Source organism: Sylvia atricapilla, chromosome 20 (assembly GCF_009819655.1).
Source record: "Sylvia atricapilla isolate bSylAtr1 chromosome 20, bSylAtr1.pri, whole genome shotgun sequence".
Taxonomy (NCBI): Eukaryota; Metazoa; Chordata; class Aves; order Passeriformes; family Sylviidae; genus Sylvia; species Sylvia atricapilla.
The window spans coordinates 7,461,631-7,475,470 of NC_089159.1; the positions used below are offsets into that span (position 1 = coordinate 7,461,631).

Below are 13,840 nucleotides of genomic sequence, written 5' to 3' on the forward strand. Positions count from 1 at the left end.
TGGGGAGAAAACCCAACCAACAATTGAACAGAACAGCATCAACTCTCTAACCTCCTTTTGTTCCTCTTCCATAAGAGGATGGGAATTTAGAACATGGAAAATCTCTCATCCATCTCTGCAAGAAGCTGCAGCAACACAATTGCCTTAGTGTTGGGAGTTCCAGAAGAGTTTTATATTTCACTGAATCTGTGCTCAGCATAAATGTTTCGGTCTTCCTTTTTTGATGATCTACTTAAATAGAGTATAATGCAAACAGTTTTATGTGTGATAAAAATACATTTTTTTTCAAAGACAATATCTTCTGAAGTTACTGAACATTTCCCCAGAAATCAGTAGGATTAGATACAGCCCTTTACAAAGAAGTGTGAAGAACTTTTACTTTCAAATAATTATCTTTATATCTTTACATCAGTATAATTTATAGGGGGTTGTAGCTCATGTATTGCAGCATTTATGTATTATATTATTACACTGGGAGAAAGTTTACCAGGCTGTGTTGCTTTGCAGGGGATGGGAAAGGAAGAAATGCAGAATAATACAAGCCTTTGAAACATGAATCCGCACAGTCAGTCATGACTAAACCTATTCAAACACTCAGGTGTTTTTTTTTTTCCCAGGACCGCTCTGGGCTCCAGCATTGTTGTTGTGAAACTTGTTTTCTTTATGCACTAACTCAAATTTCCTTCATCCCTTGTTCCTCAAGGAGCAGTTTCGGCTGCGAAGCGCACAGGGATCCCAGCACCCCGGGAGTTGTCCTCAGCCGTGTCCAGGGAGAGAGCTGTGCTGCGTGGTCAAGCCAACACCAGGAAAACACAGCCCAGCCCCACCTCTTCTGCTGCACCAACTCCTACCAAGCACGTGCGCCCCACCAACAAGTCCAAGCAAGAGAATGAAGCTGGTGACAAGGCTGTTCTGGAATCTCAGGTTAAAGAACTCCTGGCAGAAGCAAAGACAAAAGATTCAGAAATCACCAAACTTCGTTGTGAGTTGAAGAAATGCAAAGAGAAAGGGTCACTCAATGCTGAAGGAATGGGTGCTTCTAACCAAAATTTAGAAACAGTATCACCTGTTGACATAGATCCGTTAATAAGGACCCTTCAGGAGAAAAACAGGACTTTCCAAAAAGAGCTCGCTAGCCTGGGAGAAGAAAACCGTGCTTTGAAAGAGAAACTGCTTTATCTGGAGAACTCCCCTCTCTCAGACACAACCACGAGCAGTGGAGGCGACAGCAGCCTCCCAACCCCAACCACCCAAGAGTCGAGTTTTGGAAGCCCATCCAAGCCCGTGTCGAGGGCTGAGGCCGAGGAGCACAGGCAGCATGTGAACGGCGCTGCCCTGCGCAATTCCAGTTCTTCCAGCAGCGATGTCACCAAAGCCTCCCTGTCACCCGACGCATCCGACTTCGAGCACATAGCAGATGTGCCTTCCAGGCCAGCATCCACCAGCAGCAACCACCTCAAAGGCTCCAAATGCTCCACTGCAGGGAGTTCTCCAAACAACATCAGCGACCTCTCCGTCGCGTCACTTACGGAGAGAATACAGAAGATGGAGGAGAACCACCACAGCACAGCAGAAGAGCTGCAGGCCACTTTGCAGGAGCTGTCAGATCAGCAGCAAATGGTGCAGGAGCTGACAACAGAAAATGAGAAGCTGGTGGAAGAGAAAGCTCTCCTGGAGACTTCCTTCCGTCAGCACAGAGATAGAGCCGAGCAGCTGAGCCAGGAAAATGAGAAGCTCATGACTCTCCTCCAAGAGAGATCCAAGAATGAAGCTCAAGAGGGGAAGGTCCTCGAACTGGAACAGAAATGTGCAGAAGTTCTTGAAAAAGCACAATTTGAAAGAGAGAAGCTGCTCAACATTCAGCAACAGTTAACCAGCAGCTTGAGAAGCTTAGAAAGGGAGCATCAGGATGCCCAGCAAGTGATAAAAAGCCTGAGAGAAGAAAATGAGAAGCTCCTTAAACTTTTAGAAGTGGAGCAGCAGAGCAACAGCACAGTGACAAAAAGTCTGGAGGACTGTAAAATTGCCTTGGAAGGTCTGAAAATCGACAATGGCTCTCTCAAAACTCAGCTGGAGAATGAGAAACAAAAGGCTGCAGAAATCAACGTGATGGGCTGCACCTCTGACAACTCTGAGGTGCAGGAGATGCTCAAAGTAGCCCATGCAGAAAAGGCTCAGTTAGAAGCCTCTTGCACTGAGCTGAAACAAGAGCTGCTGAAGGCAAACAGTGAACTGAAGCACATTCAGGGGCTGCTCTCTAAGGTAAAACACTAACAGCTCTAAAATAAAGTGGTTGTTTCTGTCCTTTCATAAATAGGTTGGTCTTTACATTATTGTTGGGCCATTGATTGTAAGTTTCCAGGATTTAAATGGTATGATTATCTCTGATTAGAAGCTGGGATTGTATGCTGCTGTCTCAGTTTCTGCTGCTATACCCATATTTTCTCAGAAATAACTATTAGCATATCTATATTTATAAATTAATAACTATTTTATCCTAAAACTATCTGTAGAATTTACTTTTAGTAAATAGAATTGTGTCTATCAGAATTGGAGCAAAGAGCAGATCAATAAAAAATTACTTTGATACGATGTGAACAAATAGTGTAAATCACTTGCTAATTAGACGAAAAGAAGGGCATAAATAGTTAGCTGTGAATATTAAATTCTGAATAATGAATCAGGATTAATTAGCAGTGAAGTATAGATGTCATTGGTCATGAGAACACAGGGACATGAGTTAATCCTCAGGGAAGCTGATGGGGCAGCAACATGGCTGATGATGCACAGCTCCAGATGAGATAATTTTCATAAAACAGATATTTTTACAAAAAAAAAAAAAGATAAATGCTCTGTTTTGAGATAGGCCAAGTAACAGAAAAAAATATTTTTAGAACAATTTACCTCATTTGTGAGTTCATAGCTTTGCTCCAAACAAGCTTAAGCAAGTTACTGTCCCTTTTTTCTGTGTGATCCTGGCAGTTCAGAGGAGCTGCAGCGTGAGCCATCATTCAACAAGTGTTAATAAAGCACAAGCAGTGATTATGTCCCAGTGCTGCAGAAGGAGTGAGAGTGTGCAGCCTTTCCTGTATGGGGAAGGGAGCATGAGAAGAATGATAAAATTGGCTGCAGAGGAAGAGAGCACTGCCAAAAAGCACCTCCATGGTTTGAGTGATTTAGAAAATCCAGATGTCCTTTCAGCTAAAATAGGTGACCACAGCAAATGGAGTTAGAAGAGGAAGCTCCCAAGTGCTTTCTGGAGCTGCAGTTCATGAAGAATAAATGAAAAACTGCTGAGTGCTCAGACTCTATACCAAACTTTTTATTGCTTGGTTTGGAAACCACAGATTCCCCTCGTTTTAGTCTTCCCTTCCCTTGAATTAAGCTGTTTTGAATCATTGGCTATTTGTGACACCCAAACAGACCACAGGCTTCTGTAGGGCTGCCCTGCAGTGAGGCTGTGCCAGTGCTGCTCACTGAATTGGCAGCCTGCACCTTTTCCATAACTTGTTCATAGTCAGAGAGCTCCCCCCAAACCTGGAAGCATTGATCAGTGAGCTGAGCCAACAAACTGAAGTGCAGCAGATTCCCCCTTCAGTAATTCCAGATGTCCCATATGCAGAAGTACACTTATCTGCAGTAGCTGGCTCTGCTGTGTGTGTTTTCACAGTCCATGGAAAATGCACATGGTAAAAGCAGCAAATTGTTAATGTGGATGAACTGATCATCAGCCTGGCCCTAAGGCAGTGATATCACTTTCATAAAATGCTACAGAAATAGATGTGGAGCTTTCCGGGAATATAATTCCTCTCCCTTCATTAACTGCAGAGATTGGTTTGGAATTGTGGTCATCATATAGAAAATTTCATTTGCTTTGCAGCATCTTGTATTGTCTTTATTGCCAAGAAAGAAAACTGGCATCCATCGCTTCTCTCTGCTTCCTGAGACTCTCAGTTTCATTGAAACTGGGTGTACACAATGCTTAAATCCACAGAGTGCCCAGAAAGGTCTTTAATGAGCAAGATCTAAGAAATAAGGACAAACTTGCAGCTTTTTTCCTCCCTCCCAGGCTGAGAACGAGTATGGTCAGCTGAAGGAGGTGTGTGACCGACAGGCTGAGCAACTGAGCAGAACCAGCCAGAAGCTGCAGGAGAAGACATCAGAGAATGAAGCAGATATCAAAAACCTGAAGGAGACCATTTTCGAGTTGGAAGACCAGGTGGAACAACATCGTGCTATAAAACTGCACAATAACCAGCTCATCAGTGACCTAGAAAGTAGGTGGAGCTGGAAAAAAGGATTTAAATGAACTTATTTGGGGGGCTCAGTTAGGGCTGCAACGGGGAGGAGGAGGAGGTCTGTCCTTTACAAATATTCCTGTTTTGGATATTCCCTCCTGTTCGTGCGTAAAAGTACTATTTTAATAGACAGTGCTCTAGATGGAATATTAGAGACAGTCTCCAAGACTCACTTTTCAGTGGAGGAAGTATTGTTCCAGAAATTGGAAATATTGGACTTCTATTAAAGAGTTTTTTAGGGCAAAGAGAGTAAAAAGTCTTTTAGGGAAGAGCAGTAAAGTCGAGGTTGCTGTGGCCGAGGAGCTGCCACCTGGTGGAACCAGTGGCTGTTCCACACATCAGTGATCCCTCGGGGTGTGCTGAGCGAGTGAATCCACGTGGGATTGTTTAAATTTCAGTCTGGTTTAATACCTGAAAATGATGACATACCTTAGAGATGCTGGAGTACCACATCTCCTGTTGGTTCCATTCCTCATCATTGGTGGTGTCTTCATTCAGTTTAGTCTTCATTCAGTTTAGGGGCATTTCCAGAAGCAAAACCAAATCAGCTGCTCTGCCCTCCCATTCTTACTTTCACTGTTGCCCTTATGTGTTTAATAATCTTTTCACATTTTTTATCATTTCTAGCTAAAGCAATGAAGCTGGAAGAACAAAAACAAGATACAGAGAGGCAGCTCAAGGCTCTGACTAAGCAGATGAAGGTAAGGTTTAAGCTGCAAGACAAAGCTAAGCTAAGGTTTTATTGCAATACTGGCATTGTGTTTTCCTAGAACAAGAGCAGAAATTCTTTCTGCAGCCTTTAAGTCTTCCTTCTCTTCAATTTGGACTTCTTGGCAATACTGGAGTGGAAAGCTTAGCATGAGTTCCTTTGGCAATATTTTTGGTAGTATAAAGAGGCAAGGGTTCAGTTTGACCCAGCACCACCTTAAAATTATGGGGAAATCCTGGTTGCTTGTGATCACTGCAATAGAGGTCAATAACTAAGTGCTCAGCTTAAGTGGGTGTGTTTTTTAGCGATTTGGGGCTCTAATTTGCTCTTTGCAGGAGGACACGGAGGAGTGGAGGCGTTTCCAGGCTGACCTGCAGACTGCAGTGGTGGTGGCCAATGACATAAAGTGTGAAGCTCAGCAGGAGCTCCGTGTGGTGAAGAGGAAGCTGCAGGAGGAGGAGGAGAAGAGTGCCAGACTACAAAAGGAGCTGGATGAAGTGAAGGGCAGCAACAGGTTGGTTGTTTACCATTTACCAAGGCCAGGATTTGATCTGTGTGCCTGCTAACACGCATGCAAACAGTGCTTTGTCAGTAACTACTCACTGGCTTGGATGTGCACCTCGTCTGTTTGTAACTCTTCTGCCAGATTTTGTTGTCTCTTATTCTAAGATCTTTCTGTTCTTTTTCTTTTTGGCAATCTAGTTCTGTCAACTAAGCCATGAAGGTTTTAATCAGCAAATATTAAGTAGTAATAATTGCCAATATGTTCTGATAGCTTTGCTCTCAATATAATGATGCCTTTATAACTCTGTGCTGCTGTATTAAACCATCTGTGGAAGGATTGGTTGGGTACAGATATTCCAGAAGAGAATTTCTTAACCTGAGGGAAGGCAATGAAGGAACACAAAGTAACACAAGCAGTCATCTGTTCATCAGAAATGTGTCAAATTAATTTTACTCCTCTGGATTTTGCCTTTTAATATCTCTCTCTGTAAATTTATGGCCATTGGCAGAATGGCCACAGGAACAGGGTGAATCCTGTCATTTCTTGCAGGTGAAGTAACAGTCCAGCTCTACATTGCACTTATTTTCTCACTGTTTTCCATTCAGGAGTTTCCACAGCAGCTGTGCAGTAGATTTGACTAAAAACATGGGAGAGCTCTTTTGTGGAGGTGGATGGATCAGAATGCCTGGATTGGACAAACAGAAAAACTTCTTTTCAGAAAATAAAGGAATGGTTTTAGGCTCCAGTTTCATTAGCAGAGTCCCAAGTGGATGCAAAGAAAAGCTGTTACAGACTATGTACTCAGACAAAATGATTACCAGACAGTACTTAAGGTTCTGGGCTGTTTCCATTCCTAATTTGTTCTTAATGAAATTTCTCTTGTTGAAAGCATGATTCCTATATGAGGGTGGGGAATCATATTCTAATAGCTTCCCCTCTGTATTATTTTGGCTTTTAAGATATATTTGATAGAACTTCAAATGAATAGAAGATGACCTGCTAATTTGCAAACTGGAATATTTTTCTTCCATCTATAGGGAACATTACCAGCTCTTAGGTGTTAAGAAGCCTGAGCTGCAAATACTCCTTTTTCAATTGGAACCCCAGAATCCACACAGCTGTAGCTCCAGGAGGAAGTGTTCAGACATGTATTTAATGAAGTCATTTTGAGCTTTTGTGTCTCCCTCTGTGTCACACACACACGGATGTGTCTGTCTCTGTGTCATGTTGACTCTGTGTGTAGCTTGCTTTGAGTATTGCCTTGGTCATGGAGCCAGATACATTGTCTGCAGTGGGCAATATTGATTCTCTTTCAAAGACAGGTAACAAAACCAAATTTTAGCATCTATCAGGATAATTAATTTGACTCTTAGAGTGTGCAAAACGTCTGTATTGAGTGGTATGGGGAAAATAATGAAGCCTATGGAAGTCCCAGTCTAAAGAAACCAGCTGAACACTTGAATTTTAAAGCTCTACTGACCTATAAAACAAATTCCTGAAGTCACCAGAGCTCCTGCTGTCAGCCAGTTCTACACTTCCAGATATTTTTGCATTAGTGAGGTCTCTGTCTCCCTCAGCATTTTGGCTTCCTTCACCCAGGAAGTTCTGGGGGTATTCTCATCGTCACTTTGTCAGCTTTCACAAACACCGCTGCTCAGGATCAGCAGTAGGTTCTGGTGCCTGTGGTGATTTTGATGTGTGCTCAGCACTGGTGGAAGCAGTTTGTAGCATGATCTCTTAACAGAATCTATAAGGTATTCCTCATGTTTGCTAATGCTGAGCAGCTGCACGCTCAGCTGAATGTCTGACAGTCCCCAGTGAAAGTTTCCTGCTTGATTTTTAAGCTCTTACTGGAAAGTGTACCTTCCAAAGAGCTTGCTACACAAAGGTTTTTGGCAAAATCTCAGCCATCTCTTGAGGGTCATTAGACTCCACCTCACAAATTCATCTTGAAGCCAATTTATCTCCTACGACATCCTGCCATTTTAATGTTTGCCTGTGGCTGCCTCAGTTCCTGCCTCCAAGTTTGAATTCACCGTTACGTTCTTCTAATCAGACCAAAAGTCATTTTTGGTTTAGGAACAGCCAAAGAACTTGCAGAAAAAATCCTGATGAGGTCATCAGAGTTCAACTGAATGAAGGTAAGAGCCTCCCAAGGGAATCTTTAACACAGATTAAATGTCTAATTCTATGACTAAGAATGTTGGGGGGAGGTTGGACAAACATCAACCAAGTGGAATAAAAGAAAAAAGAGTTAACTTGTCCCAGGTTAGTACTGGTTGAAACTACAAATTGATTAACCCATGCTTCAGGCAGTCTTCTATGATATTTTACATCCTAATTAATGTTATTCCTCTGCAGTAAAATGCAAAAGCTTACAATCCACTGTTATGTAGCTGACTCCTCTCAGGTAGTGGAAATTGGACTTAAATAGTCTCCATCCCTGGAGGTTTGGAAGACCAGACAGGATAAGATCCTGAATAAAAGTCTCAAGGTCTTGCTTTGACTCTTTGGCTTCAAATTGTCAAAATTATTTTGGCACTAAAACATTTTCTGCCTTGAACTAAGAACATGGAGGGAAGATAGCTTAGAGAAATTAAATCTGTAATTAAATGAGCGACTTCTTAGAACAATAAAAAAATTAACCAGATCTTCAAACGGAAGCCTAAACTGAACGTTGTGATGCATCCCACTAATTTGCTTCTGTTTTTCCTCCTAAAGTCTCCAATGCTGCAGCATGGCAGTGTCACATGCTTTTCTCCTGGAAATGAGCTTGTACTCTGTGTATTAAACCCCACTGTCAGTCTGTATGTGCTGATGTGCTGCTCATTTGTGCCTGTGTTTGCAGCTGTTCTGTCTCACAGAGGTTTGAGAGTTCACTCTGCTCTCACAGCAAGCAAAGGAGGATGGCAGAGCAGGGCTCTCAAAGCAGTGTTTGTTTGCTCCTCTGAGTTATTTGGTGGGGGGGTTGGGTTTGTTAAGGAGTTCTGGGTGGGATTTTTTTTTTTTAATTGGATGAGGTTATTCCATCCCCTTTAGTGCAAGGACCCTGAAACTGTGGCTGAGGTAGAGCAGCTCAGCTGCCTGCATGGGTCCATGAACCCCTTTTGAATAAATAGTCTGAAATGACTAGAGGAGAGGAAAGCCAGGAACACTGTCATCCCTGCCCTACATTGATTCCCTGGCTGTAAATAATAAATTTCTTCCTACCTGAGCAACCCAGATTTATTTTGTATTTTGTACTGTTGTTGCTCATCGCATCACAAACCCAAATTAGTGGAGTGTTAAGGCACTCCTTTAACTGTTCTAGCCACAGCACTGGCATTTCCCTCACTGTCCTTAATGTAGAGAAGATGGGATGATGTAAAATAGAGAGCTGTACCTCAGGGTGGGCATGGTGTGGCTTTCCATAACCTCCCCGACTGCTGTGTGTCTCTCCACAGGTGCCTGATCTCTGCCAGCTAACACAGCCCTGAAAGGAGGCACAGCCAGGCCTGTAAGACACTGCAGGATTTGCCTTCAACTCCCAGCTGAAAAAGGGAAGTTTCAATTCAAGAAAGCACCTCTGGTTTCTTTTTTTTATTACTACCCTGCAAAATTCAAGTGTATTGCAAAGTGTGAATGCTCAGGTCCACCTCTTCCCCATGGGCAAGAGCCTCTCTGTTTCAGAAGGCTTCTCTCTTCAGAAGACACTAGGAGGCAGAAGAAGTTCTGAATTACTCTAAAGCCAGCTAAGCCATAAGAAGTAATCCCAGAGATTTGGGGATCTGAAATAACTGAGAACTCTTTTTTTTTGGAGGGATGGGGCTATTAGTCTCGAAACAGGCATTGGAACATGCCATTTTAACCTTAAACAAAAATTAAACCGGGTGTGTATGTCAGATTTGTAAAATCTAATGGCATATACATAAATTCTCCGTGTAGTATTATAGTCTATGATCTATCTCTGTGCCTAAATAGATGTCGGATGGTTTGTGCAGACACACAAACCTGGGGATAGGTCGCTGAAATCCAGCAGCAAATCTGAGTGGAAACACGAATTTACTCGCTGATTCTCAGCTGCTCTGCTGGTTTCAGATCTTCACTCCTGCGTTGACAAGGCACTGGCCACTGGGTGGCACGGCCGACCCGGTGCTGCTGGTAAGGGACAACCACGGAGCGTGTCCTGCTGTGACCTTCCCGGAGAAAGTTCCCTGCGAGGTTTGTTCTCCTGTAAGAACTGCAGATGGAGAGAACAGAAGGAAAGGAAACGAACATATCAAGCCCCTAGTAAAAAACCCTTTCAGAAAGGAGTCGTTCTCATGCCTTTAACTCAGGTGAAGCATATGATGATCAGGGAGAACTTGAAGTTCAGCTCTGCAGCCGGAGACACCTGGAGAGAGCTTTCCATGGATGCTGAGGAAGAACTCAGAGCTCACCACCTCTACCAGGAGATTCTCACAATCTGTTCCAGGACTGGAATTCTGTGTTTCAGCTGTGGGATTTCTGTCCTTTTCTTCTGGATGTGAAGACCTAGCAGGGGCCTGGTGTGGGAGCAGGCTGAGCTAGTGGAGAATTCCACAGGATGTCCTGGCTTTGGCATGGCCCCCACCTTTGTGCCGTGCTACTGGAGTGTTTGCCTACATGCACACTTGTGTTGCCTTTCTCTGCTGTGCTGGCAGCTGTTGAATGTTGGTTTTTATGTTCAAGAAATATACATTCAAGTGCCAAATAAATGTTTAAGTGTTTGGAATTGTCTGCTGCCTGCCCTTGGCCTCTCTTCTGTTCTGTGCAGCGGTAGCTGTGTGTCTCTGTGTGCCTTGGAGTTCAGGAGGAGTCACGATGACAGGAACTGTGTCAAAGATGAGATTGGGGAGTCATTATTTCTGAGAATGTGGTCCTGTGGTCTTAGGCCTCCTGTAAGTCATCAGAGCAGTTTAGAAATTTTACAAGCATGAGAAGGCTGAGTTTGCCAAAAATCTGTACATTAAGCCCAGAAAGACTTGAACCTTGTTGTCAGGCAGTTGTCATATTTCAAACCTAGAAAACGAGACTCACTCTTGCTGTGAAAGAAGTAGGGAAAAGCTCTTTGCAATTTCTTCTCTCACCAGTGAATGAATGAAACTCAGCAGTGGTTTTTTGAAAGGGACTGCATGTTCTAATTCCTTTGTGGCTCCAGTGCTCTGCTTCCTCCTGGAGCTGCTCCACTTCAGCCAGCCACACGTGCAGCATTTATCTGTGTGATCCATTCATTCTTGTTTCCAGGAAAGCATACAGCAATTGGTGACATTTTGTTCAATTCTCTCATTTTTGTAGCACAACTTGTGTAGTCTCTTGGATGGCCTAAGATGTACTAAGCTGAAGAAATTCTGTGCATAAGGAGGAGTCATTTTGGGTTTGAAGTTACGGCTCATCATTCATCTTTCTAATTTGTGCTCTGTACTGTCCTCCTGAATTAGCTACTGCAAGTTAAGCTCTTGCTGTTCTGCTTCTCTCTTAAAAAGCCCATCTCTGTACACACATGTGCACCCCCCTATCATACAGATTTTTTCTTTAGAAGGTTAAATGCTCACCAATTTTATCTCCATTGCTTGTTAGCTGGCGTGTGTTTTAATTGAAGCTAGTGGCTCTCAAGACTATTGTTCTTACCTTTTATGCCAAGATTTGCAGCATGGGAGGCCTTGGTTTTCTGTTGTGTTTAATCAAGGAGGTTGTTTCAGGCTGCCTATTACAAATACACAGATGGAAGATTACAGGAAGCATCAAAAAAAAATTGAAGCTGGTTGTAACTCCAGCACTTGAATCCTCATAATGACAGAATAATGGCAACTGAACTCTCAGTGGACTCTTCTGTGGCACAGAGGCTGGTCTAGTTACTCCTATTTAACATTTTTGCATCCTTTTGCAGTCAAAGGCCAGACTGAAAGTGTAACAGATTGCACTGGGTGGTTTGGGATCTTGAGACAGAAATTCATCCTTCTTCCATACTTTGCTAGAATCAGGACTCATTCAGCTGTTGTGGTTTGTGTAACTCAGGTGCAGATGCTGATTTGTTGTTTATGCTTTATGAACCATAGAACAAGAAGTGAAGGCTGGAACTTCAGGCTAGCAAAACAGTGGCTCCCTCAGAGCTCAGTGAATCTTACCCAGTCTGCCTTTCCTCCTTATTGCATTAAATGAGATTGGAACTGAAATGGCTTTTTCTCCAGCCATCTGCCTCTGCAGACTCCCCTGGCACACAAGGAGCTTCAATGAATTAAAGAAATAGCAAAAGTCTGCTTAAAGACAGCACCTCCTTAAGCTCTGCCAGAAATAGAAACTTTAGTCACTCTTATTCTCTTATTCACTGACACCCTGTTAGCCTCTTTCATTTTCTGATTGCTAAAGGGCAAGGAAAAGGCTCTGACTTCTATTTTTGGCTCAGAGAAGTTGTTGAACCCCATGGGCCCTTTCTGGATTGAGTCCTCCAGGCACCTTATGAAATCATTTCTGGTTTTGTGTTCGTGTAGCTCTTGGTGTGTATCAAATGTGGTAAATACAGGGAGATGTGATAGCTCAGAACCTGCTGCTCAGCAGCTCATGTGCAGGTTCTGAGCAGGTGGGAGAGGTACAAATAATCTCTTTTTACATGACTAGATTTTATTTGCTTGCAGCTTTCCTAAACTAAAGCTAGGTAATTGCACTGCAAGTCTACCTGAGAAAATAGGTAAGTCACTAAGCAATAAAATGTAAAATACTTGACTAGAAGCAACTTTCACTGTGTGATTATATTTGATGTTTAAACAGCTCTGGGCTTTCCTGTATGAACTCCTGTAAGCCCAACACCTGATCCTGACTTCAGTATTCCTTTTCAAAGGAGTAACTTCATTATCCTTCCTTAAAATGTGGAACCATTTCTGTTTCGTTTGTCTGTGTTCATTCTAGCCATTGGATTTTGGCCTTCCTGTGTCTGCTAGGATGAAGCACTTAAGAGTTTTATTCCTCTTTAACTGCTTATGAATTGGGATTGATGGTGCATTTATTTAGCAGATGTCTCTGCTGACAAGTTTTAAGTGTTGAGTTTTTACTCTGAAGTGGAAAAGTGCCTCTTGGTTACTTTCCTCACTATAAAATGAGAGCCACAGTAGCCCCTTGGCACCCATGCTGTATTGAACACCCATCTTCAGATAATTATTGATAATTACTCAAAAGCCTCATCAAACTTCTGGTTGGCTTTTTTTTTTCCCCTGTGAAAATCTTCCTTCCTGTGTGAGGCTTGGGAATGGAGATTACATGGTTAACAATTGAAAAGTTTGTTAGATTCAGTGATTAATGTTTGCCAGGCACTGCAAGAAAAGGACCCAAATATTCAAAGAGTGGTCCATGTTCTGAGCATTGCAGTAAAACCTGCACATTGTTGGATTTGCCTCACTGTCAGTGAAGACCTTTAATCTGTGCTTGCACTGTGTGTTGGCCCTGACTCTGCTGTGGTTTGTGCCTTGCAGGCTGCCAGCTGAAGAGGTGGTGGATTCTCTGGAGTCAGACGCAGCCAGCCGCTGGCAGGGGGTCTGCCTCAGCAGAGCATCTCCCACACCTCCAGAATCTGCAGCCACTGTGAAGTCACTGATCAAGTCATTTGACTTGGGATGCTCAGGTATTTCAACGTTGTACTGTGTAGTGAAAACATTTCTAGCAGTGAGAAGGATCTGATCCTTGCTTCTGGAGGGGTATTTTATGTCAGTGCATGATGCATTAGTATGGAATGTCACTACATTGTCTGTGGTTCCCTGATCTGACAAGAGAGTGATAGTTGGGTTTGAAATCCAGATGTTTCCATGATTTTTTCTTGCAGGTAGCAGTGGGCAAAATATCCCAGTTCACAAGGTGCCCAGGAGCCCTCTCAGTGGAATTCCAGTGAGGACAGCCCCAGCAGCTGCTGTTTCCCCAATGCAGGTACCAAGAGCTCTTCTATCCTTGTAGATTCAAAAGAGGTGGACACAGTGCTGGCTGCAGCATCTGCTGACAGGGGGAAGGGGAAACTCATCTGTTTGTTTGCTGTGAAACATCAAATGCTGTGGTCCTAACAAAAAGGATCAAAGTGAGTTTATCTTGACTTCAGCCTAGAGGTCTCGGTGGACGGATGTGAACTCTGTGGAATATAGTTCTGAACTTTTATCACCATGGAGCAGAAAAATGGTTTCAATTATTGGGAGTGAGATAGAAGAAACATCACACTGAACTAGGGAGCTGGCACGTGGGTTGGGGATTGAAGATTCCAAGATGTGTGGTCCCAGTTATCAGTGAGGTCTGGGAACTGTGTGTTGATGCCTGATGATGGGGTATTAGTTGAAAACTGGTAGTGGGGCTGCA

General features: G+C 43.1%; 1 protein-coding gene across 4 annotated transcripts in view; it reads left to right on the forward strand.

The window, feature by feature from the left end:
* Window positions 1-13,840, forward strand: part of SPECC1 (sperm antigen with calponin homology and coiled-coil domains 1) — a 74,339-nt gene that overhangs the window by 39,290 nt on the left and 21,209 nt on the right. For 2 of the 4 annotated variants that reach the window (XM_066333432.1, XM_066333433.1), the window contains 6 exons: window positions 704-2,262; window positions 4,070-4,277; window positions 4,926-4,999; window positions 5,343-5,521; window positions 12,976-13,124; window positions 13,323-13,423. In XM_066333432.1, coding sequence (XP_066189529.1) covers window positions 704-2,262; window positions 4,070-4,277; window positions 4,926-4,999; window positions 5,343-5,521; window positions 12,976-13,124; window positions 13,323-13,423 — 2,270 coding nt within the window. Of the gene's footprint in view, window positions 1-703; window positions 2,263-4,069; window positions 4,278-4,925; window positions 5,000-5,342; window positions 5,522-7,591; window positions 7,654-8,955; window positions 10,245-12,975; window positions 13,125-13,322; window positions 13,424-13,840 lie in introns of those variants that run through there. The other 2 variants (XM_066333434.1, XM_066333435.1) reach the window with 2 other exon arrangements.